The sequence below is a fragment of the Malania oleifera genome, chromosome 2, assembly GCF_029873635.1.
Source record: "Malania oleifera isolate guangnan ecotype guangnan chromosome 2, ASM2987363v1, whole genome shotgun sequence".
Lineage (NCBI taxonomy): Eukaryota > Viridiplantae > Streptophyta > Magnoliopsida > Santalales > Ximeniaceae > Malania > Malania oleifera.
In genome coordinates, this window is record NC_080418.1 from 119,799,530 (window position 1) to 119,822,848 (window position 23,319).

At 35.4% G+C, this 23,319-nt stretch overlaps 1 protein-coding gene across 2 annotated transcripts in view; it reads right to left on the reverse strand.

Moving 5' to 3' along the window:
* Nucleotides 1–23,319, reverse strand: part of LOC131149338 (tubulin-folding cofactor D) — an 88,752-nt gene that overhangs the window by 30,222 nt on the left and 35,211 nt on the right. For both annotated transcript variants that reach the window (XM_058099708.1, XM_058099709.1), the window contains exons 4-7: nucleotides 17,685–17,861; nucleotides 3,163–3,345; nucleotides 2,005–2,121; nucleotides 1,716–1,820 (exon numbers count right to left, since the gene is read on the reverse strand). In XM_058099708.1, the coding sequence (XP_057955691.1) occupies nucleotides 1,716–1,820; nucleotides 2,005–2,121; nucleotides 3,163–3,345; nucleotides 17,685–17,861 (582 nt within the window). The remainder of the gene's footprint in view (nucleotides 1–1,715; nucleotides 1,821–2,004; nucleotides 2,122–3,162; nucleotides 3,346–17,684; nucleotides 17,862–23,319) is intronic.

The following is a 23,319-nucleotide window of genomic DNA, read 5'->3' on the forward strand; positions in this document are numbered from 1 at the left end:
CCGTTATCACCTAAGCATTTCCAAATTTCAATTGGGATGTTATTCAGTCCTATAGCTTTTCCATTTTTCATTTTTTTAGTGCAAACTTTAACTTCGTTAACTCTAATTTTAAGAATAAATCTCATATTTTTAGTCTTTTCCTCATTTGTCAATTCTAAGTCTAAGTCTTCTATTTGGTTTTCTTTAAACAACTTACTAAAGTAACTTTACCATCTATCTTTTATGTCTTCTTCCTTAACCAAGACAATACCATCCTCACGTTTTATACATTTTACATTTCCAATGTCCTTACTCTTCCTTTCTCTAGCTTTAGCAAGTTTAAATATATCTCTTTCCCCTTTTTGTATATAATCTACCATAAAAACTATTAAATGATTTGTGTTTAGCTTTACTAACAGCATGTTTTACATCTTTTCTTGCCTCTTTACACTTTTCAAAGTTATCCATGTTTCTACATTTTTGCCACGTTTTATACCAAATTCTTTTTGTCATTACGGATTTTTAGACTACAACAATACAACCAAAAAACAAAATAATAATGATAATATTAAATATTATACTATTTTTTATTTTCAATAATTATAACAGTTCAATATTATAAATATTAAAGATCACAATAGAGTTTGATACAATATTATTTATAAGGTGATGCGTTATTATATCATTTTATAAAAAATATAATAGACTTATAGTATAAAAATATTTTAATAATGCAATATATTACATTTGCAGTATTAAAGATGTTGGATCAAGTGTGTATGATTTTGACCAATTTTAATATACATGGTTTATACAAAATTCACAAACAAATTAATGGCTTAAGTGATTGAGGTTTGCGGAAGTTAATTGACATTCAAATTTTACAATGGACTAAAGTTCACAAGTATGTTTAATAACATTTAAGAGAGAATAAAAGAACTAGATTCTTAATACATGACCAGAACAAGGAAGAAGGATTAAAAATATTTTCCATAGCAACAGCAAACACCACTAAGGTGTTGTTTGGTTTGTGGAATCTAAGATGCCCTCCAAAACGTCTAGGAATCATATGTTCGAGAATGAGATGTCTATCACATGGCTATATGTTTATTTGGTTTCTGTTATACAATTTCCTATGAATGTGATATCAACACCACATTCCTTTCTGGCCCCAAAAACAAACATGAGCATGGAATGCTATGGGCATTACATTCCCGGGAATTCTGAATGATCCTGTGAACCAAACGCCACTTACACCTAAGTGTAGTTAATAGTAACATAGTGCAGAGTCCCATTATTTTGTGCCACAAGTGAATGACATCATACTACAAACAACATGCTATAAACTACATAGCTACTTGCTCTCAAATGAAAATTTTGGGCCTACAAAAATAGTGGGGGCAAAATTCAAGTATAACATCTTACACCAGAAGTAAACTGCAAGACACTTCACTCTCAAAGGAATAAGGTGCAAGAAAATAAAATTTCCAAAATTTTAGTAAGTCACAAAATCATTCTTTCCTTGTTGATTTTTTCTATTAAAAAAAAGGCTTCAAAAAGTAGTTCAGTAAAATTTAGCTTCTGACTTCAGCTTGAGGAATTTCAAAATGCAAAGTACAAATAATAGAAAAATATAAACCTTACAGCAATTCTACAACATTAAGAACATTCTGCATCATAGCTTCAACTGCCCCATCCAAGAAAAAAAGAAGAAAAGAAGGAAAAGTCCATATGACCTTTATAACAACAGGTAGAACTTTGGGAAGACTGACAGGTAAAAGCAACCCCCTGCGTGCAAGTTCAGCCAATGCTAAGCAACCTCCATGCCATGAACTATCTCCCTATATAATGACATTTTAAACAAAACTAATTCTCAATATTGGTAAAGATATAAATAATGAAGGATGCCATGAGCATATGATCCATTATTCCTAGTAATACCAAGAGCATGTAACTTTAAATATATCAAACCATTTCAAAATTGCAAAACTATATACAAATGACAGAAACATGGTACTAGCATACCTTCTGTTGTGAAAACAGCTCCAGTACAGATGACAAAACTTCATCTGACAGGGCAGATGTCAAACGAGAAGTAATGCGGCCAATACCCTTGGCAGCAGTCCAACGGACAACAGTATCCTGCATTTTTATTTTTTAATAATAGCATCAAACTCAACAAATATGTCTTAAAATCAGTAGACAAATAGAACAAAGCAAGGATGAAGCACATTTTATGAACTTCAGTTTCTGTTCAACCAGAAATCACACAAATTCACGTAAAAAAATTTGTCTGCAATCGGAATGCATTTAAAAACTAAGCCTCGAGCAATGAGGCATATTACAGTTGCCTTAGCCAGCTAGGTTATAGTTGTGACCTGTGAGGAGTGAGGCTGTGACATAAATATCACCTCCTACATATTTGAGGCATGCACCTCAAAAGTCACTAAAATATAAGATCCAACTGATAATCTAAAATTAAATTACTTCGCTCTTCAGATCATATTACAATGGTTTGTTATTTTCAATGTAAAGAAAATTATCAACATTATTTTAAGACTTTACCTACACAATGGATTTTCTACTGGGCATTAAAGCAACCACCTTAAATGGCTTGCAATTGATCTTTTTTTTTACATGGCTTCCACAAAATTTGCTAGACAGATCAACAACTTTATGGGATGCATATTTTGTACATGATGGTCAAACTATCCACGTGTGGTTTTAGCATTTCAAAGTCTTCCCATGACTATGCTTAGGTTGAACAGTTCTCGAGCATAAGTTAAAACCTTTTGACTTCAGTCATACACAGATGAAGCCTCAAGTTGTGCTTCACTTCTATAGCATAAAAAAAATTAAAAAATAAAATAAACAACTGATCATTTACATTGGCAGACAAGAAAAATCGACAACTCTTTGCATTGCCAAAAAGCTTTGGTTTCTGATCATGGGACTTATTACAGATACAACGTTAACAGAAATGGGTAATATACCTCAAATCATCAAACACCATCTTAGCTTAGATACAATTATATGAGTTCTCAACAAGTTATCCATCAATATCAACACCAAATGAGTAGGAAGTTTCATGCAACTAAGCCAAACTCCTCACTGCAAGAATTGTTAGTTTGACACATAATTAAGCATTTAAGCCCATAGCAGAATGGCACCATTCATGCATACCGCATCTGTCAAACCTGACAGTAACAGCTCAATAATTTCTTCTATAATTTCTGGAACATCCATATCCTCTTCTTGCAAGCAACTTGGACTCTTCTCTGCTTTGGAAAGCTCTACATTTGTACCTTGACCAATTTTGCTGCATTCATTTAGTGAAATATTCTCTCCAAGTGAGCTCATTTTACCCTGGAAAGCATATAAGTTCACAAGAACAATCAGAACTGCATTTCATTTCGTCATTCACTACAAGGCCCTGACAAAATCACCCTATGGATGGCTTTAGATAAGCTAGAAACCAAAAATTAACTGGCCACTAATGAGTAATGAAAATTACAAAGAATGTAAACATGTAAGACTTAAAAAAGAAAGAAAACCGCATGGCAGACTGAAACAACATTAATACTAACATCTTAACGGCTCCTTCTCTGTTGTTGCAGAAATAAGAATATACATTCCAAAATGCTTCTTGGAACCAATTTCTATGGTTCTCAAACAAATTATTAAATAGCCCACCAATGAACAGCTTCAGCATCCTAATTTAGACAAGTCCTGTATTTTGATTATGAACAATTCTACATTTTTCTACTTTTGCATAAATGAAACATGCCCTGACTGACTCCAAATGCATTTCAATCCCAGATTTCTCAACCAAAAGAAAAAAAAAAAACGTAACCAAATAAAAATATATAGTTCTTTGCACAAGTTTGCTAAACAGCAGTCATTACATATCTCACCAGGGAAGGAGCACTGTGGGACATGAAGAAGAAGAACCTAGGAAGAACTGACACACCAAAACCACATGTCCAGACACTTATTCGGAAAATAAATTTATTTTTTTAAAGACATGATCTGGACATTTTTATACATTTTCAGGCATGTCCTGGACACTTCTGGGGCATGCCACTCTAATTTTTTCATGCCTTTTGTAGCTGGAACAGTAGTTTTCATGCTCTAAGTTGCTGGATTTGTGTTATAAATTTGATGGTACTTTTATGAGTGTGTATGAATGTGCAATGTGAAATTGCAAAGTGTAAATGAGTTCAATGTGCATGGATGAACTTTATTTGTAAAATGTGTATAAGCAAAATGCGCATAATTCATCTCAATCTAGTTTCAACTGAATATTATACATCATGTTAAAGTATCAGGTAAATAGGAAGATCTGATCACAATGATATATCCCTCTCTCTAGTTATAAAATATATGCCAAGCACATAACAATGAGCATACTACCCTACTAACCCATGCTTACTAACACAGCAATAACTCATACTTTATACTAAATAACTAAGGGCTTGTTTGATATCGTTGTTGTTTCTATTTTCTATTTTTTATATTCATTTCTGCACAATGAAGAAGTAAATATTAAAAACGCATTTATTTATGTTGTCAATTTTTTTATTTCTGCTGTCGGTTTTCAGTTTTTTGCAAAAAAAAAAAAAATTTTGAAAACTAAATTTTATGATTTTCAATAGTTTTGACAATCTGTTGCAAGATAATTTTAATATCTAGAAATAGTTTTTTTTTAATTAAATCATTCAATTTATGCACACTTTTTAATTAAAATTAAAAGAAAATAATCATATAAATTTAAATATAATTAAAATAAAAATATACATAAATTTCAAAAAAAAAAGTTTAAAAATATAAATCCAACAAAATATTTTTATTATTTCATAATTGTCATAAACAATAAGATTGTTATAGTAAAGTGAATTTTTGAAAATATAACAATTAAGTAAAATAATTATAATAATTCTCATTTTTATTAGAGTCTAATTTTTAGTACTTTCCACTTTTATTATTTTAATCATATTTTTTTAAAAAACATTACTTCATTTAAAGATGAAAATTTGAATTTTTTAATTTAAGTTTATATTTGTTACAGATTTACAAATATTAACCAAACAAGTCGTTAGTTTCTAGTTTTTAGTTTTAGTTTTGCTTTTTAGTTTTGTTTCTAGTTTTTATTTTCATAATTTTTGACAATGATGTAAATGACCTTAGAAAAATCAGTAGTACTCTACACCCCCTCAAGCTAGAGCATAGATATCATATGCTCCTAGCTTGTTGCAAATGGATTTAACATGAGCATCCCCCAAGACTTTAGTGAATAAATCAGCTAGTTGGAATCCGGACTTCACATTGAGTGATTGTAATGAGCTTCTACACAAGTATCTCCCAACAAAGTGACAATCAACTTCGACGTGTTTTGTCCATTCAAGGAAGACTATGGTAGCAAAATGAATAGTTAATTATCACAAGTCAACTCCATAGGCCGAGAATGTGCAAAACCAAGTTCTTCCAACATGTTCTTTAGCCAAACAAGCTCACATATAGCATGGGCCATGGCCTAATACTACTCTCACTTAGCATTCAATTGGGCCACCACAATTTGTTTCTTATTCTTCCAAGGCACCAAGTTACCGCCAACAAAAACACAATAGCTAGCTATGGCTCTATCGAAAGGTGACCTAGTAATTTGTTTCTTATTCTTCCAAGATACCAAGTTACACCAACATAAACACAATACCTTGTTATGGCTCTATCGAAAGGTGACCTAGGTCAATCTACATATGTATATCTCTGAACATAACAGTGACCCTAATCTTGATATAAGAGACCTCTTCAAGAGCACCTTTTAGGTATACTAAGATAATAATTTACTCCATCCCAATGACTTAATGTTGAAGAACCAAGAAACTAGCTCACAACACATGTTATAAAAGATATATTTGGTTGAGTGACCATGAGATAGTTCAACTTTCCAATCAGTCTCCTACATCGTTCAGGCCCAACCAACAAATCACCCACATCTGGCACTAACTTGCCATTAGGAACCACGGGTGTATTTGATCCCAAGAGCCCGATCTTTTCTAAAAGGTCCAGAACATACTTCCTATAAGTTCTGGATATACCCAATAAGTATTCCAATGGCCCTAACTCTTAAGTCTGAATTTTAGTTTGCAGAAAATGCCATAGGCGTTGAACACCTAGATCATCATCACCAACAATCACAATATCATCCACAAACACAACGAGCAAAATCCTACCAAAAGCAATATGATGATAAAACACAAAGTGATATCCCATGCATAGCTGAAGAACAAGCTTAAGTACTACAACAATGAATTGACCAAAACTATGCTTTGGGAGGCTGCGTCAGATCATACTAGGATTTCTTGAGTGGGCACACTAATCCCAACTCTCCTTGGACAACAAACCTTGAAGGTTGCATATGGGCTGCCTCACCATGTAGGAAGGCATTTTTCACATCTAATTGATGTAGAGGCTAATGACACATGGCTAAAGAGATGAACAAACAAACCAAGGCAAGTTCAGAAAGCAAGGAGAATGTGTCAAGTTAATCCAAACAATACTGAATATATCTTTTAGTAACAAGGTGCCTTCAAATGAGTCATGGAACCATCTGGATTGACTTTCGGAGTATACACCCATCAGAAACAAGTCATAGACTTATCAGGAAGAAGGGGAAGAAGTAACAGTTCCCAAGTACCCTCATCCTATGATGCACGCACTCCTTCAACCATTACAATCATCCACTGAGAATGGGATAAGGCTTCATGAACATATCTATGAAGAGAAACAAAAGACAAAGCACTAACAAAACAATAATATGAGGGTGACAAAAAATTATAGCAAACAAAAGTAAAGATTGGATGTTGGATACAAATCTATTTACCTTTACAAACAACAATAGGAAGATCATCATCTTGGGAAATATGAATCATCAGGCGAGAAACTAGAGGTGTGAAAGTAGAAAGCTTTCCTCCATTGAGTTGCTATCGTGTGTACATCCACAAACTAGGATAATCCAAGCGAAGAGGACTCAAATGGCATGAAAATGCAACAAGACTAGGTAAAGATAACAGCTTAGGATTGGAAGGCCAAGCAGAAGAAGGGGTTCATCAAGACAAAGAATCAAAGTAAAGCTATAACATCAATAGCACTTTTGAGTATAAGAGTAGCCAATAAAAACACATTTGATAGCATGAGGATCCAATTGATCCATTCTAGGACTTAACTAATAATCAAAGCACACACAACAACTATCAAGAAGGAAATGAGAAGAAAGGAGCCTTTGGTAAGAAAGCCAAATATGATATTTTACCTCCAAGGACAAAGGATGTCTTTTTATTAATGAAAGAGCAAGTAAGCACAACATCACTCCAAAAAAAAAGCACTTTGAGGACACTCATTGATAGGGTACACGTAACTTAGAGAATATGTTTATTTTTCCACTCTACAACTCCATTTTGTTCTAGAATGTGAACACAATGACTGAGGGATCATACTAGAGTGAGTCATATTGGTAGTAAATTCCTTGGCATTATCACTAGAAGTATTTATACATCAAACTAAGTTCTTATTTGAGAATAGGAAACATAAAAGATAATAAACAACTCAAAATGATCTTTCATTAAACACGACCAAGCCATCCTAGAGTAGTCATTGAAAAATGTAACAAAATATCTCAACAATAACTTTGACGTGACACGACTAGGACCCCAAACATCGAAATGAACCGACATGAAAGGGCTGACCACCCATTTATTGACTCAAGAAGCAAAGGAAACACGATGGTGTTTTCCCAATTGACAACACTCACACTCGCAATAGACACAGAACTCAATCTAAGTACAGGTTGTTTTAACTTGTCCAGCAAAGGATGGCCAAGGCGACAATGGATTTTAAGTGGTGTGGTAGTAGCACTAAAAGCAATAAGAGGAGAGAACGATTCAAAGTTGTAAAGTCCACCAATCTCATGACCTGTTTCAATCATCTTCATCTTCTTTTGATCCTAAATAACAAAATTAGGAAATAAGACTACAAAACAATTTAGCAAGATCATAATCTTACTAACAATCATGAGACTGAAGGGGGATTTAAGAATGTACAAAACAAAACAAAGAGAGATTGGGAGAATAGGATTTATTGTTCCTATCCATTAAGTGTAGAAGCAGATCGTCAGAAAGATTCTAGCTAGATTTTTAGAATAATAAAGGGCAGAAAAGAAGTTGGTTACATGTGTCATATGGTCAATGGTGGCAAAAATCAATAACCCAAGGACTAGTGGCAAGGATATGAAATGACATGCATTACAACAAAAGATGCAATGTGATGAAATGCTTGTTGAAATGTCTGATAGTGCACAAACTTTGCATACTCCTTTGAGATTGTTATAGTTTGTTGCTCACTAATGGCTGGACAACTGATAGATGAAGGAAACGTACTTCTAGCATTAACCCCATCCCAACACACACAACCTTCAACAACTAGAGCAAATCACAAACACACTACAAACAAACTAAACAACTAAACATATCACAAACACAGAAAATACCAGTGTTTCAGCCACAATGAACTCAGTGAACACCAAAAAGACAGCTTCAGTAAGATCACGCACGACTAAAAATTCAATAATATGGTTTATAGAGGGAATCAAACAACAAAGGATCAATTCACACCAAAACAATGGCTATATGAATCTTCACAAGTTGGTGCATGGGGCCAGCATTGCCAGCCTTCAACCACCATGTAAGGGTGGATGAGGGCAGTTCCAGCAATGGGATTTCAGGTGTAGGCAGACCAGCAGTGTCTATGGGTGGCTATGGTGTTGGTTTTTCAAGATCTAAAGTGGTTTTGATGTTCCTGAATTGGCGATGTCATCCAAGGAATTTCCAACGACTGCTGCGTCTTCTGGAAGCTACTAACCAATTCGCAAGCCTACAACGGTGCTCACAATTCTCCTAAGGTTTTAGGCTTCAGTTTAATAGTGGTTGTGGCACTTACGATTTAGATCTCACAACCAACTGGAAGACTTGATCACAATGATAGTTCTATTCCTTTGTTCATAATATATGTCATTGAATAACTGAGTAAAATGGAAGACCTCACATCAATGATATGCCTCGCTCTCTATTTATAATATATGTCAAGTAGAATACCAATGACCATAATATCCTTACAAATTGACACTACTAACATAACTCTTAACATATACAAATAATGCACATACTAATAATGCTAAAATGACCAAATAACCATTAACTCACCCCTTAAGCTATAGCATATATATCGTACGCACCTAGCTTGTTACAAATGAATTTCACATGAGCACCTCCCAAGGCTTTAGTGAATAAATCGGCAAGCTAAAAATCTGACTTCACATAAGTGGTTATAATGTGTATATGAGTTTCTCCCAAACAAAGTGGCAATCAACTTCAATGTTGTTCTTTGTCCACTCAAGGAAGACTAGGTTGGAGGCAATATGAATAGCAGCTCAATTATCACACATCAACTCTATAGACTGAGAATGTAAAAAACCCAATTCTGCCAATATGTTCTTCAACGAAACAAGTTCATGTGTACAGTCAACTATAGCCCTATACTTTGACTCGGCACTTGACATGGTCATCACAATTTATTTCTTACTCTTCCAAGAAACCAAATTACCACCAACAAAGATACAATATTCAATCATGGATCTACAATTGGAAGGCAATCTGACCCATTCTGTATCTATATATTCCTGAATATGAGTGTGACCCCGATGTGCACATTTGAGATATCTCAAAATGCAAATTATTGCATCCTAGTGACTTATTCTCAGAGAATCGAGAAACTAACTCACAACACAATAAACAAAATCTTGCCAAATGGAATATTATGACAAAATACAAAGTGATCCACTGCACACTGTTGGAGGCCAAACTCAAGTATGAGAAGCATTGAATTGACCAAACCATACTCTCACAAATAGTTTTAAACCGTATAATTATTTTTTAGAGCTCATACACTAAGCCTGACTCTCCCTGAGCAACAATTAGACCTCCTCTTGAAGATCACGATGTAGGAAGGCATTCTTCATATCTAACTGACATAGAAGACAGTGACAAGTAGTGGCTAAGGAGATGAACAAACATACTGAAGCAAGTTTAGCAGATGGAGAGAATTTTTTCGAATAATCCAAACCATACACTTGAGCATATCCCTTAGCAACAAGGCAAGCCCTCAACGGAACCATCTAGACTGACCTTCACAGTATACACCCAACGACAACCAACCATACACTTATCAAGAGTTAGATGTACCAACTAAAAAATATCACTACCCTATACTGTTTGCATCTCTTCAATCATTTGCATTCCTCCATCCAAAATGGGACAAGGCTTCAGAAATAGGTTTTGGGAGAGCAATAGAAGAAAAAGTACTAAAAAAGTAGCAATATAAGGGTGACACAAATCATAACAAACAAAATTAGAGATTGGATGTTGAGTACAACTACATTTACCTTTTCGAACAGCAATGGGAGGATCAGCATTTTGGGAAATAGGATCATCTAACGAGGGAACTAAAGGCATAGAAGTTGAAGCTAGAGGAGGCTCTCCTCCCTTGAGTTGTCATGTGTAAACCTACAAATTGGGATGATCCAAACGGCGAGAAGAACTCAGACTGGAAGAAGATGTACAAGGATTGGGCACAAATATTAGGTGAGGATTTGGAAGGCAAGGCAAAGGAAGGGACTCATTAAGGACAATAAAACTCAAGGAATCAGAGTAGTATGGTGTAAACTCAATAAAGGTGACATTATCGAAGACAAAGAATCGATGTAAAGTAGGTCTATAACATCGATAACCCTTTTTGAAAACAGGAATATCCTAAAGAAATAAATTTGATGGCATGAGGATCCAACTTATCTATTCTTGGAGTTAGCTAATGGACAAAAGACAACCAAATATACGAGGAGGAAGGGAGAATAAAGGAGGCTTAGGAAAGATAACTGAATATAGGATTTTACCACCAAGGAAAGAGGATGGCATTTTATTAATTAGAGAGCAAGCAATGAGCATGATATCACTCCAAAAAAATTTGGGGACATTCATTTGATACAATGGGGCACGAGTGACTTCGAGAACATGTCTATTTTTCCTTCCTACAACTTCACTTTGTTGTGGAGTGTGAGCACAAGATGATTGATGAATCACACTAGAATTAGTCATATAGGTACTAAATCGGGTGCTAAAGAGCATTATCACTACGATTGACTGGTATATCAAATGGAGACTTTATTTGAGAATAGAATGCACAAAAGATATTAAACAACTCATAAGGATCTTTCATTAAATAGAACCAAGTCATCCTAGAGTAACTATTGAAAAATGTAACAAAGTATTGAAACCCCAATTTTGACGTGACGCAACTATGACCCCAAACATCATAATGGACAAGCATAAAAGGATTGTATGCCCATTTGTTGACCCAAGAAGGGAAGGGCACACAATGATGTTTCCCAGCTAACAAGACACACACTCAAGACTAGACATAGAACTCAAGATAGGAACTAGGTGTTTCAGCTTGTCCAAGGCGGATGACCAAGGTGATAATGAATTTGAAGCAATTTAGCAGCAGCTATACAGGTAATGGGAGAAAAGAGCGACTCAAAGTAGTAAAGTCCACGAGCCTCACATCTGACAATTGTCTTCCTTGTCTTTAGATCTTGAATAACCACTAAATCAAGAAAAAAGGTTACAAAACAATCTAGAGCCTTTGTAAGCTTACTAATTGACTTGAGATTGCAAGGAGACTAAGGAATTTACAAAACAGAAGAAAAAGAGATGGAGGGAGTAGAATTTACTGTTCCTATCCCCTTAAGCCCCCGTTTGGGAGCACTTTAAAAAAAGTGTTTATAGCACTTATCACTTAAAATAAGCACTTTAACATAAAATAAAATAAAAAAGTGGCGTTTGGTTTGTATTATAAATTTATAACAAACAATTCTGCAAAAAGTGCTTCTCTAAAACCACCTTTTTTAGAACTATTTAAGTGAATTTTGAGAAGCAATCTAAGATACCTTTTTGGCCACTTATAAGTGGCATTGTTCATATCTGGCGTCAATTTTGTAAATAAAAGAAAGTTTAGTGGCTATTTTATAATTTAAAAAATACATTGAAAGATAATCATATACCATTTTTATTATGTATTAAAATATATTAATTATTAATGAAACATAATTCAATTCTAGAATCAAGAACCATCTATTAATTTAAATTAACATTAAAAAATTAAAAACAAATTTAATTAATAATATTATTTTATCATAAATTAGTATGATAATCATATGTTATAAATATAAATTAAGAACACGATTATTGTTAATCAAAAAATAATATTATATTGTTTTACTTAATTAAAATATTTAAATATTAATTAAAAATAATACTTAAAATAAGTTTTAATTAATTTTTTAATTAAAAATTAACCATATATATTATTTTATTATGCATTATAACATATTAATTATTAATAAAATATAATAAAATTCAGGAATTAATAAAAAGAACCATATATAAATTTAAATTAACATTAAATAAATTAATTTTTTTTAATTTATTCATTAACATTATTTTTAACATAAATTAATGTGATAACATATGTTATAGATATACATTAATAACAAGATTATTGTTAATTAGCAAATAATAACATCATATTATTTTAGCTAAAAGAAAATATTTAAATTTTAATGAGAAAAATAATATAATTTTCATTTAAATGTTTAATAATAAAAATATTAATATTTTTATTTAACATATATTTAAAAATAACCATATATTATTTTACTTTGTATTATGACATATTAATTATTATAATTCAATTCTGGATTGAACAGGAACTATTTATTAATTTGAATTAACATTAAAAAAATTTAATTTTGAATTTAATTAATAATATTATTTTTATCATAAATAATTAAAAAAATTAATGAAATTTTTAAATTAAAAATATTAATAATTTAAAATATGTTTAAAAATAATCATATAGCACTCCATAATAAAAGTGAGTACCCAAATACCACTTATTTTAAACACAACCAAACACCACTTATAACTTTCAACACTTTCCCAATTCAATGCTTATTATCAGCATTTATTAATTTTAACACTTTTTCCTGAAAAGCACTTCTACATAAGTGGTTCCAAACAATCCCTAATTGAAATTGTAGACCCATCAACAAGGGCAACTTTAGGTAGATTTTTAGGATATTGGAAGGCAGAAAAGAGTTGGTTACACCTATCATATGATCAGTAGCATCAAAGTTAATAATCCAAGGACTAAAGATACCAGATGACATACAAACTGTAGGATTACCCTTCTGAGCAAAGGAAGCAATGTGATAAGATGCTTGTTGGGATGCTTGATACTATAGGAACCTTGAATACTCTTCCTCCGAGACAGTTATAGTACGCTGTTCAACTAAACAAATGCCTAATGATGGAAACACACTTCTAGGATTCAAGGATGCCATCCCAACACCCACACAACCTAGATACAGCAGCAAATCAGATATACACAATGAACAAAATGCTCTTGAGATTCCAAAAGTGAACTTGTTGTCCTGTGGAGCAACCAAAACAACCACAAGTGAACTTCCAAACCAACTGAAACAAACACAAACGAGTCAACCACAGGTTCAACCACAAACAAGTCACCAAAAACTGGACAGAGCACTGTGCCCTACAAAATCAATGTATAAACACTGTCACTGCTCCAAGAGATTTAGACACAGCCCCAAGAAACCAACACATAGCACAAAAACAATTGGAGCAACCACGAATAAGGTGATCCACCATTTATGACTCATGAGTCACAACTAAACCAGCATAAGGCTTACACAGCATCAAAAAAATTTACACACTGCCCCAAGAGACCAGCACACAGCTCTAACAGTACCAAACAGCCTCTATATTGTAGCAAATCAGAAATGAACAGTGAACGACATCCTCCTGGAATTCAAAGACACCATCCCAACACACAATGTTTGACAACCAGAGCAAACCACAAGCACATGATGAAGAAGACAAAAACAAATCAAGAACACAGCAATACCACTGTTTCAGGCCTTAATGAACTCAATAAACATTGACCGATAGCATCGGGCATTAGCAAACAATCATTCCCAGAATGCCGCACATGAGCAACTAAGGTGACACTTTTGGGCAAAAAAGATGACAAACAACTTGGTATTATGGTGTAAGGAAGGATTCAAGACATTTGGAAAGAAACCAGAGCAAAATGGTTGTTCAGAACACTCATGCGCTGGCGCATGGGGTCAGCACTACCGGCTTTTGGCCAGGGCATTGTCACGCGAGGAGGCTCCTCTGGCTCTGAAATTTTGCAAGCTGGTAGATCAGCAGGTTCTGTGGCTTGCTATGTGGTAAGTTCTGCAAAGTATGAGGTGTTTCTTGAGGTTTTGAAGAGGACAGTAGCATCCAGGATTTTTCCGGCTACTGCAACTTTTTCCGGCAACTCCTCAACGTCCTCCTGGACTTTGGTGATGCTGATGATCCTTCTACAGCAGCAGGTTTGTGTGGTATTATGATGTTTAGGGTTTAATTTAGCAGTGGTCATGCAATTAGGGTTACCTTGGATCTTGCTCTGATACCATGTTGAATATAATTGGGTAAAATGGAAGACCTCACATCAATGACAGGTCTATCTGTCTATTTATAATATATGTCAAGTACAATCCAATGACCATAATACCCTTCCTAGCTAACAATACTAACATAACTTTAACACATATTAATAATGCCCATAATAATAATGCTAAATGACCAAATAATCATTAACTTATGCCTTGTACATAACAATGACCATATCACCTTTACTAACTCACGCACTAACTCATGATTTCTAACACAACAACAACAAACCAGTAATACTAAAATACTAAAGTAACCAATAAAAGTCTGAAAGAAGAAAATTAGACTAAATTTAGCTATATTAACACGCACACACACACACACATTAATTAACATATCCCCAACACTTAAATTCTGCCAGATTTCTCTTGTGCATTGCTGCTGTAAAGGATTGGTCACTATCAGTTTTATCTTTAAAATTCTTTCTTTCATGGAGATATACAATAGAAGTTTAAATGGAGCAACCTCTAGGGTGTAATGCTTAGGAAAGTCAACATTTGCTGACATAAGAAGGCAATCCATGGAGTCAACAATCCTCAAGCCTTGATTAATAAATTCAATTCTGTAGTGTCAAGCTGGGAATAGGGCAAACAGTAGTTGTCACTGTGTGTTTTTGCATTATACGAATAGTGGTAGCAAAATGGCTTTTGGATGGGTTCTCGTCAGTCTTTGGAAGGTCGTGGAAGTGTTTCTAAAGCAGTAGAATTGGGCAGGTTTCGTGTTGAATGGTAATTAGGCCTACAGAGATGGGAAAATTCTTGGACCTAAGGTTGGTATGGAATGGCAAGAAATTTGGTCTTTACTCCAGGAGGATTGACGGGTGGTTTGAGAGGATTCATGCAAGAATTTCACATGCTAGCGTTAATGATTAACCCAGGTAATTGGAGCTGAAGGTGTACAATCTCAGCAGAGCATCGACCATGAAGTGGGGTAGTCTAGGCAAGATATAAGAATCTTTGCTCATGATGTTGATGTGGTGGCCCAGTACTTGCAGAGCAGGCGAAGCAGACTGTTCACAAAATGCGCAAGTTTGGCAGAGTACAAGACCAGGAACAGAGGCAGCTAGGATTACAGAGAAGGTGGGCAAGGGCTAACAATGGGTTGGAGTGAGCCGGGTTCTCTGACCATTGTTTTGGACTGGGGCCATCTTTTGAATAGTGAAGTCCGGAACAATTATCTGAGTGTACATACCCCATGTACAAAAGCCTAATCTCAGGACCAAATGGTGTTGGCTTGTCTGAAGGCTCATCATGCAAGCAAAGAGTGTCCAGAAGGTTGGATTTAAGCACCAGAAAATTCACAGATGGAGTAGCGGGAGAGAGGCTCATACGATGAAGAGTTTTGGAGCAGAGGGCTGTACCAGTTCTAGCATCAGGGAGATTGCACAGGCAAAAGAGAAAAAGGTTAATGACTTGTCAACTGTTTCTTCTCTTGCGAGAGATAACAGTTTGAGTGACTGTCATGAGACTTTCTCAAGTAAGCTGACTGGTAGTGGAAATGATATTTTGTGTGCTAATGAGGAATCCAGAGAAAGCTCTCTGCACAGTATAACTATTACAGATGCAATAAAGCAGATGGTTTCTGTATTGGTTGATGATTAGGCTGGTAGTTAGGGATCAAATAACGCAAGGTGAGAATGGATGAGGAAGTTGGAACCCCTGGTTGAGGAAGGTCAGCAATGTCCAAGGTTTATAGTTTATACTCGGAAATTTGGGCCGGACGGAATCAGAAAATCTGTTAATAGACAAAACAGATCTGATGTGTGGGTAAGAAATTTTTTAAAAGAAATGGAGACTGCAATTTTTATATTGAGGAATTTTTTAATAAGTTGAAGTTAGATACAGAAAATAAGGTGAGCTGGAAAAATCCTATCAAGGAGAAGAAGAAATAGGGGGACGCATATGATGATGACTGATGAGACTCTGTCGATAATGATTTTGTTTGTGATGGAGGTTTACTTTCAGAAATGTTTACCAAGCAATTTGGGTATGTATCAAAATCTTCCAATTATCAGGCTATATTTCTTATTTGCTTCCATCTCCACTGAATGGTTTGGAGGGTGCTTCCACTTCCGAGAATAATGGAACAGTCAACAAGAGGCAGGTGAATGAGCAGATTGAGGATGGTATGTTGCCCACCCCTGTTTCTCGGGTGAGGGAGCTGGAAAGGACCTAGAGGCACAACTGATGGACAAGATGGGCTTGCAGTCTTCCAAACTGGTAGGCAAAGAGGTCCTTGTGGATGGCAGTTAAAGTAATGTGAAAAAAGGGCAGCAAGAATTAGCTATTTGCTGTGCTCTAATAATTGAGAGCAGGCCTTGGATCAATTATAAGGTTGCTCTTTTTTGTGACCAGTTGATCATGGGTTTGAGTCCAAGGAAACAGCCTCTCTGCATAAAAACAGGGGTAAGACTGCAAACACTGTGACAGCACTCCCCATACCCTTACTAAGCGAGGAGCCTTGTGGCCTGGGGACGCCCATTTGCAGTACTCCAATAGTTATGATAAAAATGGATTTTTTTTAATTAGCTTTTCCAAGGTCTGTTTTTCATTTTGGTTTTCTCTATTACTTTTCTTTTTAAAGTTTGCAGTGCTCCAATAATTATGATAAAATGGGACTTTTTTTTAATTAGCTTTTGCTAGGTCAGTTTTTCATTTTGGTTTGTTCTTCTTTTTCTTTTTAAGTTTTCTTTTCTGAGGATTCCTTGTCCTCTTTTGGTTGTATTGTATCTCCTTTCTTTCTTAATATTTTCTTCTGCTACCTAAAGACAGAGAGATATCCAAAACATAGCACATAGGCCTAATATACTCCGATTTCAAAGCAAACAATAACAGAGAAGAATTGCTGAAATTCAGACTACCACAACTGGCAATAGAAACCAAGTACTTGATACAACATCATGTGAGGTAGCAATATACAGTCATCCATCTTATGATGTTAAATAGAAAGTTAGAAACACATAACAAATCATGAAATGGAAGAGCTAGAATCTGAAACTATACAGGATTCATTGTCTACCATATAGCGCCAGGACGGCAAACGATGAGGGAGGCAGGCTAGCCCAACCCGTTGTGTTAACTTCAACAGATACTTTCGAAGTAAAGAACTTCGAGATGCAGTACCAGACTTTATCAATGTCGACGTGTCATTCCAAATAATGGAAACAACATCAAGCAACCCTTTTTGACTACCAACCTGCACTTAGAGAGCACACATAAGTGACCTCAAAAAAAAATGATAAAACAAAATAAAGAATAAGAAAGCAAAGTATGAGATTTCATTTTTTTTTTCCTGCAAAAGAAAATGCATTAAGAAAGAGAAAAGATGGAATTACAATATAAGAGAGGATAAGAAATCCTCAAAGCAAGAAACCAAAAAAAAAAAAAAGAGGAACAAAACAAAAGAGAACTAAGCAAAAAAAAAAAAGGAAATAAAAACAAAAGAAAAGGGGAAAAAAAAAACTGACAATTCCTAATCAAAAAAACCTCTTTTAAGCCCTTCCCTTGGTAATTGATAGAGTTCTTTAACCTTGCTAATTCCCTCTGCGCTTTAGTTTCTTTTCTTTAAGCCCCATCCAATCATACTTCATTTCCTCCAGAGTCAACCAGCCACAATTGCATACTATCCAAAAGATTTTGGGCATTAAGCTCCTGACAAAAGTAGGAAATAATCCATCACTGAATTGATTAATCATGTGAAGCCTTCACCCAATCCCTCCTCCACAAAGATAGCAACATCCTCCAAACTTCCAAGAAGTGAAGGAAGCATGTAACAAATATCCCCAACAGTATCAGAAGAATCGAAAATATGTCAGGATTCCCAAACCAATTGGGATTTCAATTTATTGTTATGATACCCAAATCATACCCTACACTATATATATATGTGTAACCTTCAAGCGATAACATAATTCATAGCCTTTCGTTAATTTGGAGGCAAATCCTCTCGAAGTGATCAACCCTATTTTCTCTTCCTATTTTCCATCCTTTCAATTTCCCCAATTTCTCTACAATAAAACCCTAGGGTCATATCATTTAGTATTAGAGATGCCGTTCTTGTGGATGTTGTAACCTGGGGACAAAAGCGCGATCTTGGTATTATTGATCTTAACTCATACACAATGGCCTCATAAAATTCAGTAGAATCCCAGATGGAAGGTAGGCTTAAGGGTGAACTTAGCAATATGTTTAATCCCCAATTTGACAAGATCTAGGCATCGCTCACTAAACTACTTAACTACTTATTACATATTCCCACAAAGAGAGAAAATTATGCCCCTAAGTCAGCTAATCGTAAAGAGCATTCATACATGTGCAAAGCAAGTTACCAAGGAGAGTGTGATCATGGTCCTTTTCATATGAAGCTGAAATTTCCTCAGTGGGACAATGATGACCCTATTGGTTGGGTTTCTAGGGCTGAAAAATACTTTCGCTTTCATTGTACTCCAGACACATCTAACGTTGAGATTGCTACTATTAGCCTAGATGGCAATGTTATTCAATGGTATGAATGGTTTGAAGCTCGTTATGGAATGCCCTTATGGGCAAAATTTGTTTCTATATTACTTGTCTGATTTGGGCCCACTAGATATGAGAATATATAGTACCCATTATCTTGGAGTACCAAACATGATTTGAGTGGCTATCAAACAGGACTAAAGATTGGATAAAAGCCAACTCATCAGTACTTTTATTAAAGATCTCCTACCTGACATTCAGCATGAGGTCAAAGTGTGTTGGCCATGGACTATGATTGCTGCAATTTCCTTTGCATGTTTAGAAGAGAAGTTAGGAGAAGAACGACATCATGGCAGCAAGACCATTAACAAGTAACATGTTAGCAGCACTTTCATACCATCTACACCTCACAATCCTCCTGTCAAATGATTGATTCAAAAGGAACTTAAAGAGCAAACGACAAGGGGCTTGGGTTGGCATTGTCATGAAAAGTGGCACAGAGGGCACATTGCAAAAAGGCACAACACTGATTGAACCAATGGAGGAGCCAGAAGCGATTGAGGATAACCACGCTGATTCAGATAAGGAAGGTACAGAATTTGATGATAATAATGAATCTATCACTTCTTCAGTCCATGCTTTAGTTGGAGAAGCCATTCCTCAAGCAATGAAAATTAATGACTTCCTAAAACACCAATTTGTTACTATCTTAATTAACACGAGTAGCACTAATAATTTCATAGGCAGTAAAATTGCAAAAACAAGTAGCCTATCCTATGGAGCAATTTGAAAAGTTTGATGTGAAGGTTGCAAATGGGAGGACCTTGACTTGACATGTTAGAGCAAGTGTCCAAAGGTTAAACTTATATGTAGAATCATAGATTGTATGTTCATCTCTTATTTTGCTGCTTCTAGAAGACCAGAAAGCGGTTTTGAGTATTGAATGGCTAAGGACTTTAGGTCATACTGCTTGGAAGTTTTATAAACAAATTATGAAGTTCATCGTGAACAGCCAAAGTGGCTCTCAAAGGCATACGTTGTGGTAATGTCACAACAGTTTCAAGCCATTATAAGGGGAAACTCATTAAAATGGAGCGCATGGCTGCCTTGTACAATTTCGAGCACCAGAGGATTTACAACATCAAACTGGAAAGGATGAAGGGCTAAAATCTCTTATTTCAAAATTTTCTAACCTATTTGTGGAGCCACAGGGATTGTCACCTCAGCAAACGCATGATAACCACATTCCTCTATTGCTATAGGTAGTGTCCCCGACTCCCTACCAACATCCATTCTTATTGCTATCTTTATTTTCAAAAAGCAAAAATAGAAAAGATAGTGAAATAAATGTTGGATGTTGGCAAAATTCAACTAAGTGTCAGTCCATATTGTTCTTATTGGTGAAGAAGAAGGATAGTTCTTGGCGGATGTGTGTTGATTATCAAGCATTGAACAAGAACACAATGAAGAATAAATATGCTATCCCTGTTGTTGATCAATTTTTTGATGAGTTGTGAGGTGCCCAATAGTTCACAAAACTCGACTTGAAATAAGGCTATCACCAAATTCAAGTACATAATCATGACATTTAGACTACGCTTAGAACTCACGATGGCCATCATGAGTTCTTGGTTATGCCTTTTGGGTTAACTAATGTGCCTCCAATCCTCCAAAGTCCCATGAATGACATTTTTCGACCTTACCTACATAAGTTTGTTCTCATATATTTGGATGACTCCCTAATATACACCTCATCTTTTGAAGATCATTTATGCCATTTGAGAACTATACTCACCACTATTCTTGAGCATCATCTATTTGTCAAGAAATCTAAATGCAGCTTTGCTCAACTGCAAGTGGAATACATTGGGCATAGTGTTTCTATTGATCCTTCTAATATACAAGTGAAGAAAGACTGGCCTATTTCACAAACAATTAAAATGTTATGAGGATTTTTGGGGTTGACTAGTTACTACTGCAAGTTCCTTGAGGATGATAGAAATATTAGAGCTCCACTAACCGCTCAACTAAAAAAGGATTCATTCAAATGGAGTGAGGAAGCTGACCAAGCCTTTGTCAAGCATAAGCATGCAATGTCCACCACACTAGTTCTTGCCTCGCTAGATTTCAACAAGGTGTTCATCATTGAGTCTGATGCATAAGGAGATGGCATTGGTGCAGTTTTAATGCAAAACGGATGCCCCATTGCTTTACCATTAAGGCTCTTTCTCCATCCCACATCAACATGTCTATTTAAACAGAGATGCTAGCCATTCTGCATGCAGTTACAAAGTGGACGCCATATTTAATCGGCCAGCATTTCCAAATCCAAATTGATCACAAAAGCCTGAAGTATTTTTTGGAGCAACGAATCTCTTCCATGGAACAACAAAAGTGGGTCACTAAGTTGTTGGGCCATAACTATGAGATAATTTACAAGAAATGGGACAAGCATGTAACAACAAATTGACTCCTATGACTTCCAAAACAAGTTGAACTTGTAGCTATTACTATACCAGCATGTAATACTCTTGAACAAATCGAGAAGGAATGGCAGCGAGGTTCGGAGACTAAAGGTATTATCCAAAAGCTACAAAATAAGCCAACTTCAATCCCTCCTTACTTTTAGGACTCTTTAAACTTACTGTATAAGGGGGGGATTTTATTAGTGCCAAACTCAGCCCACATGCAAACCATAATGCAAGAATTACATGCATCATCGGCTGCAAGTAACTCTGGTTTTCTTAGATACTACAAGGGCATCTCTTAAGAATTTTACTAGAAGGGGATGAAGAGTGAAGTCCATTAGTTTGTGGCAGAATGTGATGTTTGTCAATGACAAAAAGAGAAAACAATGGCGAATCAAGGCCTTCTAAAACCCCTTTCTCTTCTAGAAGAAGTGCGGAATGATATCTCCATGGATTCCATTAAGGGACTACCATCTTCTCATGGTAAATATACTATTTTTGTTGTTGTCGACCGTCTGCTATAACTCACACTTATACTGCTGTAAATTTTGCTCATACTTTTGTGGAGAACATTGTCAAGTTGCATGGAATTCCTTAATCTATTGCAATAATCATGATAAAATCTTACCAGCAACTTCTAGAAGGAGCTTTTCAAATTGCAAGGAACACAACTGAATATAGGCACTGGATATAATCTACAATCATATGGGCAAACTAAAGTTGTTAACAATTACTTGGAGACTTATCTTCGTTGCTTTGCTAGCGACAAACCAAAGGACTGGTGTGATGGCTTCCATGGGCTGAATGGTGGTAGAATACAACTTATCATTCTTCCGTCAAGTTGACTCCCTTTGAGGCTTTTTATGGTTGAGATCCTCATGTTCTTGCTAGGTACTCAGCTGGATCATCTAGAATCAATCAAGTTGACAAGGAGTCGCATGATTGAGACAAAGTGCTTCTACTCCTAAAGAAAAATCCTGTCGCAGCTCAAGCTCATATGAAACAGCAAGCTGATAAGCATCATAGTTAAAGGGAATTCTCGGCGGAAGATAAGGTATTTCACAGGCTACAACCCAATAGATAGATATTTGTGACTATTCATTCTTCAATGAAGTTGTCTCCCCAGTTCTATGGCCCTTATAAGATCCTAAAACATATAGGACCTATTGCTTATAGTCTGGACATACCAACAGGCTCAAAAGAACAACCAAATTTTCATGTCCCTTGCCTCAAAAAGAAGTTAGGGGAGCAAGTTACTATGCAGCGCCACTTGCCTGATATTGCACCTACTAGTGAGGTTCAAGTGCAACCACGAGCAATTATGGATCGCCAAGTGGTCAAGCATAGAGGTCAAGACATCACAGAAGTTTTAGTTCATTGGTCTCAATTACCAGCTAAAGATGCAACTTGGCAAACTTATCAATCCTTGAAGGAAAGATACTCGGAGTTTATTGCCACTCAGCTGAGGAAGAAACTGATTTGAAGGAGGCAAGGATGTTAGGATTCCCAAATCAATTGATATTTCTAATTAATGTGTTAGGTAATTAATGTTTTAGGACTCCCAAGTTCGATGGAATCATGGTCTTAAATTTCCACGAAATTGTTGAAATTTCTATCGAAATTTCCAGTTTCCGTCACCCTCGAAATCAAAATGGTAGTCAATTTCCATCTCGCATAATTTCCATCGAAATCTCAATGAATTATCCAAAATTTATCCAAATCTCGAAA